Consider the following 23,299-nt stretch of genomic DNA (forward strand, 5'->3'; position numbering starts at 1 on the left):
AAAAACACAGGTGCCTGGTCAAGGGATGATTATGAGAACAGAGACCCTTTCAATCCTCCAAAAGCTCAGAACTTCCACAGACAAGGAACCGCAGGGAGGGATAACTGAGAGAAAGTCTGCACACCCACCAAGTAACAGGAGCTAAAAGAAATATTGTACATTAATGCATATGTGCTTCTAGGAAGCACAGTGGTAAAGAATCTGTCTTCCAAGGCAGGAGATGCAAAAGGCACAGGCTCGATCCCTGGGTCAGGAAGATCCCCTGGAGAAGGAAATGGCAATCCACTCCAGTATTCTTGCCTGGAAAATTCCATGGACAGGAGCCTGGCGGGCTATAATCCATGGGGTTGTGACTCAGCACACACAACACATGTATATGGAATCTAGAAAAAGGCCTAGATAATATGTATTTGCAAAGCAGAAATAGAGACAGAGATGTAGAGAAAAAACATATGGATACCAAGGGGTAAGGGGGTGGTGGTGGGATGGATTGGGATTGACATATATACACCACTACATATAAAATATTTAGATAACTAATGAAAACTGACTGTGTAATACAAGGAACTCAGTGCTCTGTGGTGACATAAATGGAAAGGAAATCTTAAAAAGAGGTGATATATGTATACATGTGGCTGATTTGCTTCACCCTAACAGAACACTGTAAAGCAACTATACTCCAATTTAAAAAAAAAAATAGCAGGAGCACCCTGAACCCCTTCATTCACGTTGTCTCCTCAATCTGAGCAAACAGGCTGCTGCTGCTGCTAAGTCACTTCAGTTGTGTCCGACTCTGTGCGACCCCATAGACGGCAGCCCACCAGGCTCCCCTGTCCCTGGGATTCTCCAGGCAAGAACACTGGAGTGGGTTGCCATTTCCTTCTCCAATGCATGAAAGTGAAAACTGGAAGTGAAGTTGCTCAGTTGTGTCCGACTCTTAGCAACCCCATGGGCTGCAGCCTACCAGGCTCCTCCGTCCATGGGATTTTCCAGGCAAGAGTACTGGAGTGGGGTGCCATTGCCTTCTCCGAGCAAACAGGTTACTCCAGACCCTATTCATCTCTTACAGAAAGATATTGAAGGATTCATCTTTGGAGAAATGGAGTTGCCCAGAGAAAAGACTCCAAATACAGACATCTGGGAGGGCCCCTTCAGTGAGAAGGCCAGCTCACCAACCAGTGATGCTGGAATAAGACCCAGGAATCCACATACCTGCTCAGGCCAGACCTGCCCATCAGCTCTGCATTTCACCTGCATACATGAACAGACAGCCAGGGCACACCAGATATTTCAGAGAAACTACCAACAAGGACAAGACAAATACACAACACGGGGCATAAAGGAATACTTTTTTAAAAAGCTGTAATAAAAGTCCTCAGAGAGGATATTCTATTCCTGCAAACAGAACAAGACAATTAAAACAACAAGCAGAGAATCAGAAAGGGTTCTTGAAGAATAAAAATGGGATGCTAATATTCAAAAATGTAAAAGCTAAACAATGAGAAAAGTTAAAGAGCAGTGTCTTACAGAATAATGCCAGCTGTCTACATTCTGATCTTCCCAAACATCCTATAAAAACCATAGGGAATAACAAGGACAACAAAGCCACCCTGAACCCACACCTTCTAAAAAGCTAGGAGTCGGAGAGTACTACAAACTTCAATTTGCAGGAAGGTAGAGAAATGAACATCCCAAATGAGCTGAATTAGCTCCCACGTCCACAGTGGAGTCAGGCAGAGACTGCACGGAAAGGAGGCGGCAGGGTTCTAACATCAGACACAGATCAAATTTGTCCCCCGTGAGGAGGACACATTCCAAGTGGGAAAATAATGAGGAAAGGTCTGCAACCAGGAAGATCAGAGAAGCAACTGCTAAGGAACTGACAGGAAGGGACTAGAAAGTACTTGAAGCTAGCAATTTGGGAAGGCACTGCTTCCAGAGGTCGTGCCTTGACAGTTTGGTGGCAAAGGGAAAGAATGAAGCAGGTGATGGAAATTCAAGGTCCTATGGAAACGAAAAAGAATCACAAAACGAGAAGTCATGCCAGCCTACTCTCTGCTCAAAAAAACGAAGCTGCATCAGGTAAAGAAACTGCCCTTCTCTGCGTGAATGGAATAAAGTACTCTCGAATCAAGAAGCCTAGTAAGACTAGCAGACCTCTCAGCCCATTCCACACTGAATTTGTGTTGCCACTGGTACAGACAAATAAATTCATTACAAAATAACCCTAAGCCATCAAGGAACATCCTTACAAAGCTACCATGTGGAAAAAAACATTTCAAATCAGAAATCCAAATACTACAGAAACAGAAATGGGGACCTGCTCTAGCTTGGGGTGGCCAGGCCATTAGCTGTGTTCTCACCCACCACTTACTTCCTTCCTCTGGCTCTCTGCTTCCTTCTTCTGCTGTAGTAGGCAGGGCATCAGAGACCCAATGGCCATCTTCTGTTTCTCCCAGGATAGACTCCAGGTCTATTTCATCCATGGTGCTCCCCTCTGAGGACAGCAGTTTATCCAAACCAAATTTGAGTATCTCGCTCAACTTGAATGAAGAAAACAAAAAAGTCCAGTTGGCCCTCATGAAAACAAACACTGGGCACCAGTGATTTGCAAAGTGGCTTAGACACCAGGGGTACCCCTGTCCTGACGCTCAGCCTTTCTTCCCTCCCTGTGACAGATGACACCATCAGGGCTGTTCTGTAGTTGGCTGATGGATGAGTAGAGAGGTGATAAATGACAGTCAGCGCCTAACTTTGACAATTCTCAATAAACAGAAAATTTGACCCTCCAATCTTTATTCTGAAGAATAACAGTCACTTCTGGCATTATCTTAGCACTTCTCACAGAGTTTTTCACAGGCATCCTCAGCAGTCACGTGAGATGTCACAGACCCTGTTAGCTACTCTCCCACCCCTCCTACTGCCAAACTTCTTGGAATGAGAAGGCTACACAGCATATTTCTTAAGTGACTTTGCTTTGGCAGTTTTGTTCCTACCACAGTGCTCAGTGGAAACCATCTTCACTAAAGACCAGTGACAACTCCTGACCACTAGACGGGAGAGCCATTTCTCAATTCTAACGTTGCTTGCTGGACATGCCTCTGGCATTGCACTACCCTGCTTCTCTTTCCTGCTCTCTAACGAACCCTCAGCCTCTCCCTAGGCTTGTAGGAACCACCTAAAAAAGTTCAGATCATCTTTCCTGGCTGTAGTTTCCTCATTTCAATTGCATACTTCCCGAAGTGCTAACTCTGAGGCTCTGAACCAAGCTGCATTCACACTTTGGCTCATTTGCATCTTGTCTTTTTGGGTTAGCTATCTCTAGCTGGTTTATTTTGTGTGAAATCTTACGATACTCTGCAACAACTGGAAAAAAAATTTAGATAGATAGCTCACTGGAAGTTTAACCTTGATATATACAAAAAAGCGACTGACTGGCAACTGGCTTCCCCGATAGCTCAGTTGGTAAAGAAAAAATAGCGCTAAGTTGTATCCAACTCTTGCCATCCCATGAACTGTAACCTGCCAGGCTCCTCTGTCCATGGGATTCTCCAGGCAAGAATACTGGAGTGGGTTGCCATTTTCTTCTCCAGGGGATCTTCCCGACCCAGAAATTGAACCCAGGTCTCCTGCATTGCTGGCAGATGCTTTACCGACTAAGCTACATGGGAAGTTGGTAAATAATCAGCCTGCAATGCAGGAGACCCCGGTTTGATTTCTGGCTCGGGAAGATCCCCTGGAGAAGGGATAGGCTACCCACTCCAATATTCTTGGGCTTCTCTGGTGGCTCGGCTGGTAAAGAATCCGCCTGCAATCTGGGAGACCCTGGTTCAATCCCTGGGTTGGGAAGATCCCCTGGAGAAGGGAAAGGCTACCCACTCCAGTATTCTGGCCTGGAAAATTCCATGGACTGTATAGTCCATGGGGTTGCAAAGAGTTGGACATGACTGAGCAACTTTCACTTCAGCAACTGGCACAAAGATAGAAGGCACTATTTATGAAAAAGACTGGTCCATACTGGGATACTCCCTTCAGTCTACCTTTCACTTGTGATGTGTCTCAGTTATCAAGGGACCACATGTATTTTTAGAGAAGAAATGTGTGTGCATGCTAAGTCCCTTCAGTTGTGTCTGACCCTTTCATGACGATACTATGGACTATAGCCTGCCAGGCTCCCCTGTCCATGGGATTCTCCAGGCAAGAATACTGGAGTGGGTTGCCATGCCCTCCTCCAGGGGATCTTCCCGACTGGGATCGAACCCACATCTCTTATGTCTCCTGCATTGGCAGGCGGGTTCTTTACCACTAGCACCACCTGGGAAGCCCATGAGAAGAAATATATTACAGTAATTAAAGGCAAGGGCATGTGCTTGGAGGTTACAGAGTCCTTGGATTAGAGTCTTAATGAATGAACATTCTTGGGCAAATTATTTGAAATGGGAATAAGGTGAGTGCCTACCTCATTCTTCTGTTATTCATATCACAGAAACAATTGGAAAGAAGCATTTCATATGATACTTAGCACACAGTGAGCATTCAATAAATGTTCACTCCATCTGTCTCTGCCTCTGCTTCTATTATGTTCTTCCTGCAGGATAATGAATCCGCTTCCTTCTTTGAGGATTTCATGATCCAGTACTTCTTAGATTTACTGAAACACAGTCACATCTTTGACTATCGGATTCTTTTTATTAGACAAACCCTGCTTTCTCTGGAGATAAGGGCACTGGGGTGTTATCTTTGCTTCTGGCAACCAGAGATAACTTGCAGAGGCTTGGTAGGTAAGAGAAAAATCAGAAGTAACCTTCTACTAACCACGAGCTGGGAGAGATTCTGATAGAGCCCCTCTCAAACAGCTGGGGGGGGGGGGGTCTATGTTCCCATTAGGATCTGGCCCATGGCACAGAGACATGTTTACATAATCACACGGACACGCCCAGCAGCCTACGTCACAGGGACACCATCACTGAATCCCCTGAGCCCCTCCCCAACTGGGAGAGAGTTCAAGCTCCTTACTGACAACTCCCACACACCAAGGCTCAGCCATTCATTCCCCTCACCAGACCAATGAACTTGTCACTCACAGGTTCTACAGAGAACTCATGCTTGGAGAACTGTAAGAGTCTCTGCAGTCTGCCCATACCTTTCTCTCAAGCTGCCATCTTACATTTGTAACTGCCTCTTGGAAAATGTGAACACATATAAAATCTGCTTTGCCACCAGCATGGACAAGCGTGCACACACACACAAAAAAAACAGAAAAAGGGAAAAAAAAACCACACTTTGCACCTTAAGAGAAACAAGAACCAAACAAGTAAACATACAAAACCCAGGGTTACTTTCTAGTTCAAGTTCCAAAATCAATGAAACCTTGAGCTTTTCCCGTAAGTTACTGACTTACTAACAAAATCAACGTGAGCCCTGTCTTCTGCAAAGCAGATGTGTAAAGATATGCACTGGTCTTTGTGGATATGATAACCATGTGAGAAAAACCAGACTAACCAAACACTTGGCAATTCCGCTTTTAATAGTAATTTTTCCTTTTAAATACTTGTTGTATTTTCTGTTTGATAAACTAGTCCCTTTAAAGTCTACTCTCTTACAAACTTTTGCAAATGAAATTTTTATCTCTGAGCTTTTCCTCTAACAGTAATTTTTTTAATACGTTTTTACTGCAAACTCTGTTGACTAAAGCCTAAATTATCTTCCCCTTCCTAAATCTCTACCTAACCTTCTTGCTTCCTAATTTCTATCCTCCTCATTATCCAGGCTGAAGACCTTACAGACATCTTTAAATTTTCCATTCTCCCTAGCTTCCCACCTCTAAGCAGCAGCTCCTGTCATTTCTTCTTCTGTAGTGTAGCTCACACCAGACCCTCCCATTGCTACTGCCTATGTCAGAGGTTTATAACTCATTTCATGCCTGGATCTTTCCAGCATCCTAGAAGTCAGTCTCTCTGCTTCCAGCCCCCTATCCCTGGGTCAAAATGGGAGGACCTGGGCTATATCATAATATGGATTCTAATTTAAACCCAAGGGCTGCTACAGAATATCTCCAAGTCCTCTTCCAGAAGAGTTTTCTCTAACATCTTCCAAGCCTGCATCTGCTTCCTAGCTGGTGTCTCCTCCTTTAAGTAATTAACTCTAGTTCTTTCATCTGTTTTTCCCATGGCATAATTCTGAATTCCTGATCTTGTCTACCCTCCCCTGAGTGTGAAGAAGGTGATGTAAAGCACTGATCAAAGGGTCTGGGGTTAAGATGGAGGTACAAGATAAATGATTATTTATTATGCTGAGTTGTTTATTTTACCTAATTCTCTTAAGGCCCCCTAATGGAACCTGTGGTATCCTCATTTTCAGAAAGCAAAGGTTAAGCTACCTGCTCAAAGCAACACAGCCAGTAAGAGACAAGGCTTGGATCTGAATCCAAGTAAAAGGGATCCAAAGTCCACCCTTATTCTGTATTCTGCTGCCTTTATTTATCATATTCATTTTCACTCCCACAGCAGCCTGCATGTAGTATAGATATTATCTGCATGCATGCTCAGTTGTGTCTGACTCTGTGACCCCATCGACTACAGCCCGCCAGGCTCCTCTGTCCATGGAATTTCCCAAGCAAGAATCCTGGAGAGGGTTGTCATTTCCTCCTCCAGGGGATCTTCCTATGGCAGGAAGGAATCTGGCCAGGGAACAAATGTGTAGCAGGAGAGAGTGGGTGGTTAATTCATCTACTTTCTCATCCATGAAAGCACTGACTAAAACCATGACATCTTCTAATATGAAGAACAGGGACTTCCCTGGTGGTCCAGGAGCTAAGACTCCATGTTTCCAATGCAGGGGCCCTGGGTTTGATCCCTGGTCAGGGAACTAGATCCCACATGCTGCAACTAAAAATTCCACATGCTGCAAACAAGACCCATTAAGGCCAAATAAATAAATAAGTTAAAAAAAAATAAATAAAAACAAAGTGAAGAACAGTGTGTCTTACCTGGAGGTCGGCATCCGCAGCAGGTTTCTGGGCTCCCAGAGTGAAATGGCCCCCTTCGATGATTATGTTGGTGAGCTGCAGTTTGGAGGCCGCTTTCCTATAGACAATCTCTTCCACAGTGTCTCGGCCAATCAGCCGAATAACTTTAACAGACCTGTAGAGAAATCACAGAAAGCTAATGTGCTAACATAGAAGGGTCTGCAAAGAAGCACGCAAGCATGCCAGGTCAAGACACAAAAAAGGAAACAAACCTAAAATGCCGTGTTCAGGGTACAACTAACGGGGGATTGTTGTACGTGAACCTGAGTTATTTGTTAGAGAGAATCTGGCCTCTAATTCTCACTGAACCTTTCCAAAAGAGTCAAGGGAGGGATGACGAGGTGGTCATGATTGGGGTTCCTTATCTGTGGTAGAGGAAAACCTCTGTTAGATCTAAATCATCACCAGGTCAGAGAGTAAGACTTATCTTTTTATTTTAGGTCCATAAACCCATAACTTCATTTTTAAACTGAATCACACCTTAACTCAGGAAGGATGTCAAATAATTTCTCAAAGTTCCTCCTAGTCCTTTCACAATTTGACTTTGCTTTTTACCAAAGCAAGTCCCAGCCCAGTACTACTCTGGAGTCAGCAACAGAGATGGGCTAAAACCTACTGGTCTCTCACCCTCCAGTCTAGAACTGTCACCAGCCCACATTCTTCACCTTCCCCCCAAACCCAGAACTACTGAAGAGCCAAGGAAGTGGAACCAGAGCTGTGCTTAAATCTCTCACTTGTTCTGGCCAATTCGGTGAGCCCGGGCAGCTGCTTGCAAGTCATTCTGAGGATTGAAATCACTGTCAAAAAAAATAACAGTATCTGCTGCCGTTAAGTTCATGCCAACTCCACCTGAAAACAATACAAAAAAGAATGTCAGCAGCAGTACATGGGCTAAGGACCAGACTATGATGACACAGGCCACAGCATTCAGACTGATAAACTGAAAGCAGCCAAAATGACTGGTTTCATCCTTCAAACTGACACCCCCATCCTCAACGCTAGACAGAGCTTTGTAGTGGTTAAAAGTCCTACCTGGGCTCTTATTGCCTGACTCAGGAAAGTTTAACAACTGCAAGTAACGGAAATGAGTGGAGCGGGGTAAGGAGCAAAAGTAGGTACTTAAGTTAGCACCCTGAATCCATTTTAAATCTCTTCTGTTTAAAAATCTTCATTGAACTTCATTTAGAATAGTCTGTGGAAAAGGACACATGCTCTTTCAGAAACAGTTTTAGATATGAGCGAGGTCTGGCTGTGGGCCCCAAGAGAAGACCTCTTAATGTCCACTGCAAGTTACAACCAGGCAGCACAGGCTCTGACACAAGTTAATGAGAAGAGGAGATGTCATGCATTACACCCCCAAGCGGAGCAGGGGGGCTACCTCCCTCTGATCAGAGAAGACTTTAGTAATTCTCTTCTGTTACTGTCTCCACATTAATTAAGGAGAAGGTAACAAAACCAACCAAAGGGCAAAAACACTCCCTGGGACAACTTCCCAGTCTTTCTTTAGGAAAAGGGCTGTGGAGGCTCCTTGGACTACAGGAATTAACGAGAAGAACTATGAAGGCAAATTACAGCCTTCTCTTTGATTAATGTGGAAACAAGCACAAAATGGACTCCCCCTTGCCAGGGTCATTACAGCTCGTTGCTGAAACAAGCAAGCCTGAAATGGCTTGTTCCTGGAGCCAGAACTAAGGACTAACTTCTGAGATGGGCTACTGCCTCTAAGCTGGATCTTAAGTCAGGCAGGAACATTCTAATTAAAGCCTTTATATAAAATTAAAGTCGGAATAAACAGATAATAAAGACTGATTACCGAGAGATGCTAATATGCTGAATAACAATGACAGCTACCCAGGTGCTACACTTTACTCTCTGCAGGCACCATTCTGAAGTGCTTTACATATATTAACTCCTGTAATCCTGGCAACAATCATGGGTATTCATTTTATAGATGTTGCAATGGAAGCACAGAGAGGTTAAGGGATGATTGGAAGCTGCAGAAAGAGCCAGATTCAGTACCACATGGTCTGGCTTCAGAGCCTATGTTTTTTACTCCATAATATTCCCAGGCACTTATTTCATTGAAGTGTTTTTAATTTTTTTATGAAATTTTTATTTCATAAAAGTTTTCTTCTTCTTCTTGGGTTACTGTTAAGTTCAGCTCTTCTTCATTAACGGGTGATATTTTATAAATAAGCTATAGCCAGACTTGTCTGAGACATATTCATGAGCTCTCACTGCCACCTGCTGGCAATATGACTCAATCAGAAATACCTAAAAGTTGGAAAGAAACTTGAATAAATGATAATGATGCAAATCAACAACTAAAATGTGACAGCAAACAGGACAGCTAGTGTTTGGAAAAGGCTCAGGACTGCTTTGGCTCCTATGAGATCCCTCTGTTCTGACTAATTCTGAGAACTCCAAAGAGATTAGTTGAAAAGCAGAGATCTTTCTTCCTAATTTCAGATGTTTCAAACAATGCTGCTGAGTATAACGGTGTTGAAATCAGTAAGGCATCAGTTCAGTTCAGTTCAGTTGCTCAGTTGTGTCTGACTCTTTGCAACCCCATGGAGTGCGGCACGCCAGGCCTCCCTGTCCATTGCCAACTCCCGGAGTCTACTCAAACTCATGTCCATTGAGTCAGTAATGACATCCAGCCATCTCATCCTCCATCATCCACTTCTCCTCCTGCCTTCAATCTTTCCCAGGATCAGGGTCTTTTCTAATGAGTCAGTTCTTCACATCAGGTGGCCAAAGTATTGGAGTTTCAGCTTCAGCATCAGTCCTTCCAATGAATATTCAGGACTGATTTCCATTAGGATGGACTGGTTGGATCTCCTTCTAAGATCACAGACTGCACCCTTGATCTCAGCCACTTACTCAGCAACTTATTATCAGGTTACCTAATCAGTCTCTCCTAAGACTACCCCAAGACAACTGCAACATGAATAAGGGGCTGAGATCGAGGGTGCAGTCTATGATCTTAGAAGCAAGCAGGACCAAATGAATTTCACTATATCTCTGTAATACAGAGATGAGACATACACAGGTAAAACAATCTCCTTATGGTCAAGGATTATATTCAACACTCCATTTTAATACCGTATAGTACCAGGCACTTAATAAATACTTAGTAAATAAGACTGAACTCTCTTCTCGTAAATATACTGATCTCTCTTTACAATAGAGGACATCCATCCCTTTAGAGCTCCTAATTCTATTCCATCAAATTTAGGTCTACCAAGAAAAGAGAGAGAGAAAAAAAGAAACTTAAGATTCTGTGAATTCAAAATTAATTTAAGGTCTGCTTGTTCCATGACATGAGAATAATTTCATCTCCAAGAGCTGACACTATTTAAGTAAAGGACAGTATTCCATAAGTGGTATGGAACTACAAATGTCATATAAAATATTTATGACTTAAGTCATATACAGACAATGTTACAATTAATTCTAAAGAGCTGGAAATTTCATTACAATCACACTTTTTAAAAGCAGATTTTTTACTAAGTTTTCACAACACTTTCAGAGCTACCTGTCAGAAGGACAACTAGTAGGCAGGTTGCTATCTCATTTCCCAAATTCATGGTTGGGAAGGACAGCTGTCTCTATTGAACATGACTAAAACTAAAATTTCTATACAAAAGTATAGAAATCTTTCAGGATGATCCCAGGTCATTGGTCAAAAGAGATCAGAATTACTTTCCAACAACCCCAGGTTTTAGCCTTACTTCTCTGAAGAGATGAAAGCTTAAATCAGTTTGACAGAAACGAGTACCATGCTAGTCTAGTACAATGATAAACTGATGTAACCTACCTCAATTCCCTCCACCCCTTTTTTTACACTCCTCAGTAAAAACCTCGCCTTTCAGTGAATTAAGGAAAAACATTCTAATGATTAGGATTTAAATGTACTGTTTCACCCTTTAATTTGTCTGCTTTCATCAATAGGGATGTGGCCTACCTGCCCTGGTACTCAAGAGAAAAGTAAAGATGGGCTGCTGTCCAAAGTTCTTAATGGCCAAGTGTCTCTCTTCTCCTCTCACAGAACCATCCACACGCTCATAGCTGTAGCCTTCACACACAGAGGGAGAAAACAGAGAAATAGAAAGCATTTTCAATTACTCACTGTGGAGTAAAACACTGTCTGCTCAAAACCAAACATGAATTTTGTCTCTTCTCATATACAGGCATGCCCCTGCTGTAAGCTATCTTCCTTTGATTCTGAATAATATTCTTACACTGTTGTTCTCTGTAACATCCCCACACCCCAGATAATTCTTCACGGGCCCATCTGGACTGTTAAGTCTAAAAGTCTTGAGTAATGTAATGAATGGCCAAGGGATGTCACCTCTATAATCCAGGTAGTCTTGGAGAATATCCAACATCTGGGTCATCTGGGAGAAAAGTAAAACTCGATGGCCTCTGGCAAGAAAAAGAAAAGGAAAAACTGCCAACTCCAATAGTATATAGGGTGGATTTCCTGCAGGTGAAACTTAGCAAAGAATGCAAGTTTACAAAGAAATGAAATCCTGAAGAAGAAACATAAGCATCATAAACATTTACAGAGCCTTCTTCAGTAATGTGAAATGTTTTATATAAGGATGTAACTGCACCGGTAGCTGAGTCCTTACAGCACTTCTCACTAGTGTTGGGATATTCCCAGGAGTCTGTGTCAACGCACCAGAGGGTATAAGAAGCCCTAGATAACCAAGGTGCTTCTTTCCAGGATGGCAATTACTAAATGGAAAGAAACATACAGTTTTAACAGCAAAATAAAAGATATGTGAAGAGAAAAATGCAAAATTCAAATGTACAAAAAAATGAAACAAAAACTGATGACCCTAAAGAGCTTGTGGCTGGCACTCCATAGCTCTTCTCTACTTTGGGGTGAAAGTCACTATCCTTTCAATTACAGCTCTATTGGTTGAAAATTTTGAGAAGCATCACTTTAGAGAAGCAAGAGGCAGGTGGCATTTCATATCCATATGATACATGAGAAAACTTACGCAGGGAAAGGCGAGAAGAAAGGAGGTGGCAAAATGGATTAGGTCAAGGACAAATTCAAGGGAATTCCCTGGTGGTCCAGTTATTAGGGCTCTGCACTTTTCTCTGTCAAGGGCCAGGTTCAAGCAAAAGCTTCACGGTATGGCCGAAAAAAAAAAAAAAAATTCAAACCTACAGCCCCATGGTTATCAGCTATTAAGTTTTCATAAACAAAGAAGTACTGTACGGCACTGTCTAAACAACATTCTAGTAGGAAAACTAATTTAATCTGGGTTTGCGATAGGTGCAGATGAACAATTATGAAAAACTCCTTTAAGACTCTAGCCTCAAATTGGTAGAAAAGGTATTGAACTTAAAATCTAATCCTCATCTAATCCCTTTAGATTAGAACCTCATCTAATCCCATTTCTGTCATTTGCTGGCTGTAGTGGCCTCAGACAATCCACTCAGCCTCTCTGGGCCTGTTTCATCACCTGTGAAATGAAAAGGTCGAAGAGAAGCTATTTATGGGTCCTTCTGCAACACTAGGACACTTAGAGGAGATACATCATAGCCTATAAAATACAATCAGGCATGCAGTTGTCTGACTTGCACATTCCTACTGTTGGACACTTTTGCCAAATCTGAGGTTCTAGGTTGGTTCAGGCCTTCCTGGGTCAGTTGTCCCTAAGGGACAACTTAGAAATCCTTGGGAAACTGGGATGTTTTTCTAGACTGCTCTGTCCCTCCGAGGACCAGAGGATCAGATACAGGCCGGACACCAGGCCACTGAATACTTAGCTAAATCTTTATAGGCCCCCAAAGTGGCTTATTCTTTCAATACCCAACTTGCATCTCAGGGAGAGTCCCGAGTTCTCCCTGAGTTCAAATCAAGCCCCACAAGTTAACAAGAGTAAATATTTGCTAAGTACTTAATACGTGCCAATTCAAAGCAAGGTACACCAGCAGGCCTTTTAAAAAGAAATGTTTGATGGTATCTTTGTCTCTGTAGAACTAAAGAATACAGCTGGAGTGACATGGTTTATATAGCAATTAACCAGATAGCAGATTAAGGCAGTACATTGCCAAGTGCTGGATTAGGATCCTAAGTGCTGTAGGAATTCAGGAAAGGAAAGGATGATCATAGAGGGGATGGCATGGGATGAAGGGTGTACCTGCAGAAAAGGCAGAACCTGAATCAGGGTCTTGGAAAAAAGGAGAACTGGGATTAGTCTCAAGAAATCAGTGAGTTGCTCATTATTCTGGTTTTAACAATCACCAGCTCAGAGTAGAAAATATGAACCTATCACCTACTTGGAATACAGGAATGCCAACAGTTTATCCAGCAGGTGAAGTTTCCCGCTAGCCTCAATCAGGTGGTCTCCAATTTCAAAAGGCTCTGGTTCCACACCTGGAAAAGAAAGGACCCACTCCCAGTAAATGTATTCCCGTTGGGGCAGTCTCTGAATGGAGAAGCTGACGGCAAGGCTACGGAGAAGCTGACGGCAAGGCTTCAGAGAAGCCAAGATCCTTCTGACTGATAATGGGCCAAAGTCTCATATCTCTTTGAGGCATTTCATAATTATTTGTTTATATTATGATATCAGCGCTACCCAACATCAACCACAGAGTCTGGCACATCCAATATGTCTCAGAAATGTTTATCCAAGGAACAAATCTACTCTTTGGGAAACTGAAATACAGGGAGATGCTAAAGACCAGACACACCCAAAACTGAAACCTTCAGGTTCTCACTCTAGAAAACAAATCAAGACATAGGGTTAGATATAAATTAGTCATTCTCATGCTGAGGATAGCAAAATAACCTGGAAGGCTTCTTTCGAAATCTACATGTTCCCAACAACTCTTCACATAAAAGAAAAGCTCTGACATGTACCTCATTAAGATTCTGCAACATTTTTAAACAATTCATACGGCTTCTTGCCGTATTGCATTGATCATATCAATACTAGAGCCCTCACAGCATAAAACACCTGGAACTGTCGGCTACCCATCAGAGTGAATTAAAAAAACAAAACCAAAACCAATTTGAATGAAAATGAAAACACTACATATCATGTGTAGAATGCAGCTAAATTAGTACTTAAAGGGAAATTTACAGACATCCATGAGATGAAATTCCCTCAGCAAAGGAGGCAGAGAAAGAGAAGACATAAGGCAGATGGAAAAGCAAAAGTATTGTCTCAAAAGCCAAAGGAAAAAGGTGTTTCAAGGAGTGATCAATTCTGCCAAAGGTTTTGAGAGATTAATTTAAAAAAAGTGAACTGATAACATCAGTTGAGCCACACAGCGACCACTGATGAACTAGGAATGGTGATGACAAAAAAGGTTCACTGAGTGGGTTAAGACAAAGAGATATCCAATCATAAAAAAATTCAGAGCATGAGACATCCCATAAAACATATAGCCATGATTCTTCCAAACTGTCAATTTAATGAAAAAGTTAAAAAAAAAAAAACAAAAACTGAGGAGTATTTCTAGATGATAGAAGAATAAAGAGACACGACAAATGCGCTGTAAGATCTCTGACTGGATCTTGAATTTGAAAAGAACAAAGATGGACACAAGCAGATTCACAGGAGAGAAGTATTCACATGATTTCCCGTAAGTTTCATGTGACACAGGAAGCTCTCCAAAATAAATGAAGACCCAGAAAAGTGGCAAAATTTAAATGCTTTTCTATCATAATGAAATCAAGATTGCCAGGAGAAATATCAACAACCTCAGATATGCAGATGATACCACTCCAGTGGCAGAAAATGAAGAGGAACTAAAGAGCCTCTGGATGACGGTGAAAAAGGAGAGTGAAAAATCTGGCTTAAAACTCAACATTCAAAAAAATGAAGATCATGGCATCTGGTCCTATCACTCACTTCATGGCAAACAGAAGGGAAAAAAGTGGAAACAGTGACAGATTTTATTTTCTTGGCCTCCAAAATCACTGTGGATGGTGACTGTAGCCACAAAATTAAAAGACACTTGCTCCTTGGAAGAAAAGCTATGACAAGTATAGACAGCGTATTGAAAAGTAGAGACATCACTTTGCTGACAAAGGTCCGTATGGTCAAAGCTATGGTTTTTCCAATAGTCACGTACAGATGTGAGAGTCAGACCATAAAGAAAGCTGAGAGCCAAAGAATTGATGCTTTTGAACTGTGGTGTTGGAGAAGACTCTTGAGAGTCCCTTGGACTGCAAAGAGATCAAAACAGTCAATCCTAAAGGAAATCAATCCTGAATATTCATTGGAACGATTGATGCTGAAGCTCCAATACTTTGGTCACCTGATGCAAAGAGCTGACTCACTGGGAAAGACCCTGATGCTGGGGAAGATTGAGGGCAGGAGGAGAAGGGGGCAAGAGAAAGGAGATGGTTGGATGGCATCACTGACTCAATGGACATGAGTTTGAGCAAGCTCCGGGCGTGAACTATAGGGAAGCAGGAGAGCTGCAGTCCGTGGGGTCACAAAGAGTCAGATATGACTTAGTGACTGAACGATGAACAATTATACTGAACAAAGAGAAGCAGTTGTGGAAAAGGAACTACAGTATGTGAGGAGGCTGAGTAAAATGAGAATTATGTTTAACAAGGTCTGTTCATGTGCTCAGCCACTCAGTCATATCCAACTCTTAACGAGGTCTACTTATATAGAATTCTCTGTCTCCAGTTTCTGCCCTTGAGGATAAACATGTCACTCCTTCCAGCAGAGGGAGGAGATCTTCATGGTGGGAGTGGATGGGGGAATGGATATGCTATCATTTCTGGACCTGTGGTTTTGGGGGTTGTAGTGTTTTGTTTTTGCTATTGTTTCTTTTTTAAGTGTCCATAGCTCAAAATGATAACAAAATGTAGATCAGATCCTATCAGTCCCCTGATTAAAAATTCTCCTGTGTTTTCCCATTGTATCTAAAATAAAAATAAACTTACTTTAAAAAGATTTTTTTAAAAAGTCATAAGGGACTTTTAAAACTGAAGAAATCTGAATATGAACAATACATTAGATAATCAACACAAAAAATTAACAACAGAAGATGGGGAAAAATAGATAGTAAATATAGGCAAATCTTTTGAAGAACTTTTCTATGAGGTTGGCCATAAAACGACAACAAAAAGTAATGCTGAGAAAAAAGGGCACTGTCTTACCATCAAACAAATACGGGTGATCCACACACTTCCGAAGCTGGGACAGGACATTCTGAAGTTTAACTTTCTTCGCCATCTCATTTTCAAATGCATCTGAAATTTAAAAAAGAGAGAGAGAGATGGATTACTGAACAAAAACAAAAAACCCTGCAAGTTTCCATACATAACCTTACTCATTTCAATAATGTATCTTTCAAATCTATATTAACCTCCCAAATTTCACTGAAGTGCATTAAGAACAGCACACTGATAAGAAGTTTTCTTAACCATCAGCTTGTTTTAAGACAGAAAAGTAAAAGTGTTAGCTGCTCAGTCGTGTCCAACTCTTTGCGACCCTAATGTAGCCTGCCAAGCTCCTCTGACCATGAAACTCTCTCAGCAAGAATACTGGAGTGGGTTGCCATTCCCTTCTCCAGGGGATCTTCCCAATCCTGGAATAAAACCCGGGTTTCCTGCATTGCAGGTGGATTCTTTATCATCTGAGCTACCAGGGGAAGCCCTTTAAGGAAAACCAGGAGTCGGGGGATGGGGAGGAAGTCTCACAAAGTCAACGAACAACAAAGTCATAGTTACACTTTGACTGGCAAAGATACTCTGCCAGTTTCACTCTAGTTGACCTGACTACTATTCAGAATAAAAAATCCCATCCCGTATTCTTGCTATACAAACTGAGTGTGATTATAAAATATTTCCTTGCATGAAAATCACAGCCTGATTAGTTTCTAAATGGACAAGTACCCTCTGATTACCTAGGTCTTTCATCAGAATGGCCTTGTAGTATTTTTTCTGCAGTGCTGACATGCCGTGGTATATCACTACTTCCGTCTTCCTGGGAAGCTCTGTGGCTACCTCAGCCTTTACTCGCCTCAGCAGAAATGGCTGCAAGAGTTTGTATAGCTCACTTGCTGTACAAGGAAAGAAAAAAACACACACAAGTGGTGTGGGACAAAAGCAAAACCAAGGCAATGAACTATTAGAGAGTATACCACAGTTTACTTTTGCTTCTCATTTTCATACCAATTCTGCCTTCTAGGCCAGCAAGGTGATTGTTCACAGTATTTTGTCCTTCCTTGGATTCTTCTTTCCAACTTCTTCTGTTTCTAACAATCTCATTTGCATAGAGCTATTCTTTTTCCAAGATACTTCTGCATTTGATCAGCATAGCAGCTCAGAAATGTAGGCAAGTTGCTAACATTGTCCCTATTTGTATAACTAAGTGAAGTTCAGAGAGGTTAAATCCCTTATCCAAAGTCACACAGCTGGCTGCTAAAGGTGCTAGTACTCACACTATGTTCTTTGACTTCCATACCCTTTTTCCCTCCTGAGCTGTCGGAAACTTTGAAAACTAAACTGGAATTACACTGCAAGCAGGATTGCCAGATACAGAAAATAAAAATACAAGTGCCAGTTAAATATGAATTTGATAAACAAATAACTTTTAAAAGATCAGTATGTCCTGTGTAATATTTGACTTGGCATATTTTATATAGCAACCTTAAACATGGGAACAATCAGAGCAGGTTCCCCGGGTAAAATTCAATCTGTGGTATGGAGACTTCTGCTGTGAGAAGCCTTTCCAACTCATCCTCAGCTAGTACATACAGACCCACTAGTTGGCATGTCTATCAATTATTTTGAATAATGATCCTGGGATAATATCACATAGACTGACAATTTTATGAGGCAGAGGAGCAAAGGTATGAGAGGAAAACTATGAATGACCATTGTACAAACCAGAATGGCTTCCTCCTTTACTTCTACCACCATCCAGCACAGACTTTTGGTTATTACGCACTGATAAAAAGTGTTAAAAGAAACACCAGTGCTAAGGAACCCCGAATGACAGTTTCAGACTACGGCACACACATATTTCTCTGCCTCAAGAAGTACCATGGGAAGTTATCCAAGTCCTCACAGAAATTACATGTTGGAAAAAAAAAAAGTCTGCAAACCAGCAGACACTCTTTCTTCTGATAATGACCCAAATAAGCACTATTACAGTGTCACGTGACAAATAAGAGCCTCATGAATAGCAGGCACCAGGAACAAAAGGGGGGCTCTGACATCACCTCATCTTTGTGCGGCTCTTTATTTCCCCAGCAGGGATTCTCTGATTATGGGTTCTCCTTCTTTTCTATCTATAATCCTTAAGCCCTAGGGAAGTTGCTGGGTCCAGACCTCTTGGACATGATTTCTAAGACGGGAACTTGCCTGACTCAGGCTCTTTCTCAATGTCCTGGTAACGCTGAACAAAATCTTCCACCTGCTCCTTGGAAAAGAGATCAGGCTCCACAAAACTGAGGAGTGCGTAGAGCTCCTGGAGGCTGTTCTGGATGGGTGTTCCAGTCAGCAGGAGGCTGAAGACAACTGAGAACTCAGATACAGAAATGAATAAAGTGAAAATCTGTAATGCTGGAAAGCAAGACTGAGTGACCCATTACAACCTTTACAGAGAGAGGCATGATTCAGTGAAATGAATTCAGGGACATGAAATCAGAAAGCTCAGGTTCTAAATGTACATAGCTGTTTGACGTAGGAAATAATACCTCTTCAGTTTCAACTATAAGAAGGGGATAATAATCCTCTGAAGGAGATACCATTTATAAAGTAAAATCACTTTGTGAATGCTAATGTACTGATGAGTATTCAAAATGGTTACTGTTATGCAACCCATGTGGAAATTCAAGCACACAGTAAATACTCATGCAGTTTGAGAAGCCCAAAACTACAGCAGCAGGACCCACCACTACAAGAAAGAAGATATGTTTTTTAAAAACATCCTTTTGTAAAACTTAACATGTGTAGCCAATGCAAGACATCAAGAATTCTGGACATTTTTGGACTATATACCACCCAAAATGGAAAGACACTTGTTAAATTTTGAGCAGAGGAATAAGAACACCATGAATAACAGACTAATGAAGTAAAAGGTTAGGAAAAACAGTAACAACATTTGTTAGGTCAAGCAAAGGACAATCTCTTAGCTAACTTAACAAGACCTTATACTATTTGAGTTAAATAATACAGCACAAAGAGAAAGCTATATCCTGTGTGTATATATATATATATATATTAAACATGGAAATACATTATGTGTGTATATATGCACATATATATGCATATATATACTGAATTCTGATATTTAATATATTTTTATTTTTTTAACAATGTTGGAGAAGGAAATGGCAACCCATTCCAGTATTCTTGCCTAGAGAATCTCATGGACAGAGGAGCCTAGAGGGCAACAGTCCACGGGGTTGCAAAGAGTCAGACACGACTGAACCAACTTAGCATGCACACATATATATATTTAGGTTTGGGTGTACACATGCGCTGCAAAGAACATGGCAGCATATATAACAAATACTAATATACACAGTGGAATAGGATTATTGGCGGCTTTTACTCTTCCTCTTGTGTTTCTATACTTTGATTTGGGAGGGGGTCATAAGAAGATATCAAAGGTGATACAATCAATGAAAAACTGTTTTCAAAATCTTTTGGGGGAGCACTTTCACTTGGTTTGTTTCTTTTTAAATTGTCTAATCAATGCCCACCCACTCATGCCTTCTTGTAGTGCAACATAGTCACAATATTTCAAGTATGGAAAATGGTTAACAGTGAATGTTTCCAATAACTAAATCACATTTTTACAACATGTTCAAAGAACTAAAGTGGCCAAAAAACATGAAGTCAACAAGGATAACCAAGGTTGTCAATCACTAAAATGAAATTACACTATCACATGGATTAACATTTTAATTCAAAGCAGTGTTCATTTCAGCATCAAAACTTATAACTGGGAAAAAAGAAGCCTAGAGACAATCTCTGCTTGTATAGAAAACTTTGGAAACTTTTTTGTAGAAAATACTTTGCAAATATTTTATACATTATTAAATATTCTTCTACACAATTTTTCATGGCAGCCTTACTCTGTAAATATATTGTATATATACCACAAATTGTACAGTATAATCGATTCCTATGTTGACATTTAGGTTTCTTCCAAATTTTACAAACTAGCTGAAAACAGTATTTGGAAGAAGAGAAAATAAAAGGCAGTACCCGTCTGCCCACCTCTCAGCCCAATCAATAAATGTGTTTTTTTTCCTGACCAACTAGCTGTCTGCAGTTCAAATCTGACCTAAAAACGAATACTCAGATAACATAGAACAACCTCCTCTGAGCCTGTTTCCTTACGAATAAGAAGAAAAGGCTCTGGAGCCAGCAACAGACTTTAGCTTCCCCACTCCAAACACAGGCTTCCTTTACTACACCTGCTTCTCTTCCCCACTATAAATCAATAAACCGGCATAGCAGTTGATGAAGCCCTATCTTACAGTCTCTTGGGTGCCGGGTATGACAATCTCTTGGGAAAGAGACAGTGTTAGGCAGTCCTTAAAAAGAAGGCAAAGCCCACCATAGAGCAGGGGGGGGCCCTACTAGGGGACAGCAACCTTTGAGATCGGGGTAATAATAATAATAATAGTGGCCATATCTGCACTTAAACACTAAAAACTGTAACTTTTAACCAGTAAATAAAGAATTCAAATCTAAGGCTTTCCTCCAAATGACCTCTAAATTCATTAATTGATCTATTATAGGAAAGGGACCAAAAGTCAATGACGATCCCAGAAATTTGCACACGAGGTCGCAGGAATGAACAAGCCTTTACTAGGTCAACAACAAGCAGGGCACTTCATACTCATAAGCTGTTCCACTGGCTCCTCAGAAAAGAGGGCAAATCTAAGGCTACGATGCCATTTCTCATCTGCTTTGCCAGAATGATTCCAGAGAAGTAAATGGAGTAAGATCAACGGTTTCATACTTATTCAATGGCATGAAATTAGTCTCTTCATGACTCTGAATTATCAAATTTTTTAAACAGGTAAATGGGGGAGTGGTACAATAAATATGTCAGATATGTTTGTTATTGCAGACAGAAAAACTACAGTAAGATTATTTTTAAAGAAACTAAAGCTCAAAAAGACAGTTGGAACATTTCCAAAAATACAACGTATTATCCTGGGGTAGAGTCCTATTCATTTGACAACCAGATTTTTAATAAACATTATCTCCTATGTAAAAGGCAAGAGAAATTAGGCCATGTTAAGTATTACTTCTGTCACCATAAAATGTTCATTGAACCCTGCAGAAATCTCACTGAAAAAAATGTGCCAATTTAATTGGCTCTATATGGGACCAAACTAATATTAACATTTTTTTAAAAGGGAGTGATATACAACCTAAAAGTATCCGATGAGTTTACCTCTGAAAGAGTCTTATGCAGCAAGGAGCTTTGGTTTTTCAACCTGTGAGCTTCATCCACAACAAGAACACTCCAAGGGAAGCTGTGAGGGAAAAGTCCATATTTTCAGTTTTGTATAACTCAAACACATATCTCACACTCAAAAGTCTTACTACAAAACTAAGACTCTGGGAAGACTAATATCAAGCCATTCTGTTAGAAACACACCCAAATTGCCTTCTCCAAGAGCCGACCAAGTACATCAGGCAGTATCTGGATAATGCAGTAAAATTAAGGGAATTTATTTTCTGAGATGGGAAAGTTCTATGCATTGAAGGTAGAAAAGAAGGCGCTGGAGACAGAAAGCAAAAGGAAACACTAATGACCACTTACTATGTGCCACTTTAACATACCTAAAGCTTGGGGCTTTAGGTATGTTATTTAACCCCCAAAAATAAAATGAGTAGACATACTGTGCCCTTTTTACTAACATGGATACTAAAGCTCAGAAAGGCAGATGACTCGGTCAAGGTCATAAAGTTAGTATGAGGCAGGACTAAGATACAGACCCAGAAGAAAAGTCAAGACACAATGATGTCACAGTAGCTAAAAAAACAGTGTGATTTTAACATGGGGACATGGTAGACTTCCCAGGTGGTACAATGGAAAAGAATCTGCCTGCCAATGCAGGGAACACAGGTTCAGTCCCTGGTCTGGGAAGATCCCACGTGCTGCAGAGCAAGTAAGCTCCCACACCACAACCACTGAGCACACAGCCTCGAGCTCACGAGTCACAGTCTCTGAAGTCCACGTGCCCAGAGCCTGCGCTCTGCGACAGGAGAAGCCACGGCAACGAGAAGCCTGTGCCCCGCAATGAAGAGCAGCTCCTGCTCGCCACTACTAGAGAAAGCCGTCAAGCAGCAAGGAATACCCAGTGCCACCAATAAACAAATAAATTATTAAAAAATGCGGACGTGGTGAACAGATCAAATGTTACAACAGGAAGATACATCACTGGCTCTGTTAATGGAAGTCACTGGTGGCTATGCCATAATAGTTATGACCACAAATTCCCAAGAAGACATCCTCTGTATACACTCCTGCGAAGCTGTTTTGCCCACAAAAAAATTTAAAATATGTATGTATTAATATGTTCAAAGCTGCATTATTTAAAACAGCAAAAACCTGAAAATAATAATAGGTCCAATGATGGGTGATGAAACATAGCATTTAAAATGATAAATATGATTATGTTATAATTTAAAAGGCCTATGTAACTAAAAAAGATATAAATATTATATATATACATTTATATAACATATATTTAATAAAACCCATGCAAAAGATAATAAAGTGGAAGTTATAAGGCTCTTATCTCATTTGTAAATATTCTCTAATCCCATTACATTATTCTTATACTTAAAAAACTAAATGTAGGGGACTCCCCTAATGGTTCAGCAGTTAAGAATCCACCTTCCAATGCAGGGGACGCAGGTTTAATCCCTGGGCGAGGAACTAAGATCCCACGTGCTGCAGGACAACTAAGTCCATGGTCCACAACTACTGAGCCTGTGCACCTCAACTAGAGACCCCAAGGGCCGCAAACTACAGAGCTTACACACTCTGAAGCCTGTGAGTCACACCTAGAGAGAAGCCTGAGCATCGCAACAAAAAGCCCATGCACCAGCACACCACAATGAAAGATCCAGCAGGCTGCAACCAAGACCCTGACACAGCCAAAAACACATTTATACTCACAAATTAAAAACAACTAAATGTACATGCAAGTAAAGCAGAACACTGGAAAGATATATGGAAATTAAAATCCCTCAAATATTAGAGGAAGATCTTGAGCAGAGGTTGGCCTTAAAAG

At 41.1% G+C, this 23,299-nt stretch overlaps 1 protein-coding gene across 4 annotated transcripts in view; it reads right to left on the reverse strand.

The window, feature by feature from the left end:
* Positions 1-23,299, reverse strand: part of CHD1L (chromodomain helicase DNA binding protein 1 like) — a 71,243-nt gene that overhangs the window by 25,983 nt on the left and 21,961 nt on the right. For 3 of the 4 annotated variants that reach the window (XM_043458992.1, XM_043458983.1, XM_043458999.1), the window contains exons 6-15: positions 21,448-21,529; positions 18,390-18,552; positions 16,928-17,083; positions 16,179-16,271; positions 13,331-13,427; positions 11,382-11,455; positions 10,995-11,105; positions 7,762-7,876; positions 6,989-7,142; positions 2,375-2,543 (exon numbers count right to left, since the gene is read on the reverse strand). In XM_043458992.1, the coding sequence (XP_043314927.1) occupies positions 2,375-2,543; positions 6,989-7,142; positions 7,762-7,876; positions 10,995-11,105; positions 11,382-11,455; positions 13,331-13,427; positions 16,179-16,271; positions 16,928-17,083; positions 18,390-18,552; positions 21,448-21,529 (1,214 nt within the window). The other variant, XM_043459006.1, reaches the window with a different exon arrangement.

The sequence above is a fragment of the Cervus canadensis genome, chromosome 2 (genome assembly GCF_019320065.1).
Source record: "Cervus canadensis isolate Bull #8, Minnesota chromosome 2, ASM1932006v1, whole genome shotgun sequence".
In the NCBI taxonomy this organism is placed as follows: Eukaryota; Metazoa; Chordata; class Mammalia; order Artiodactyla; family Cervidae; genus Cervus; species Cervus canadensis.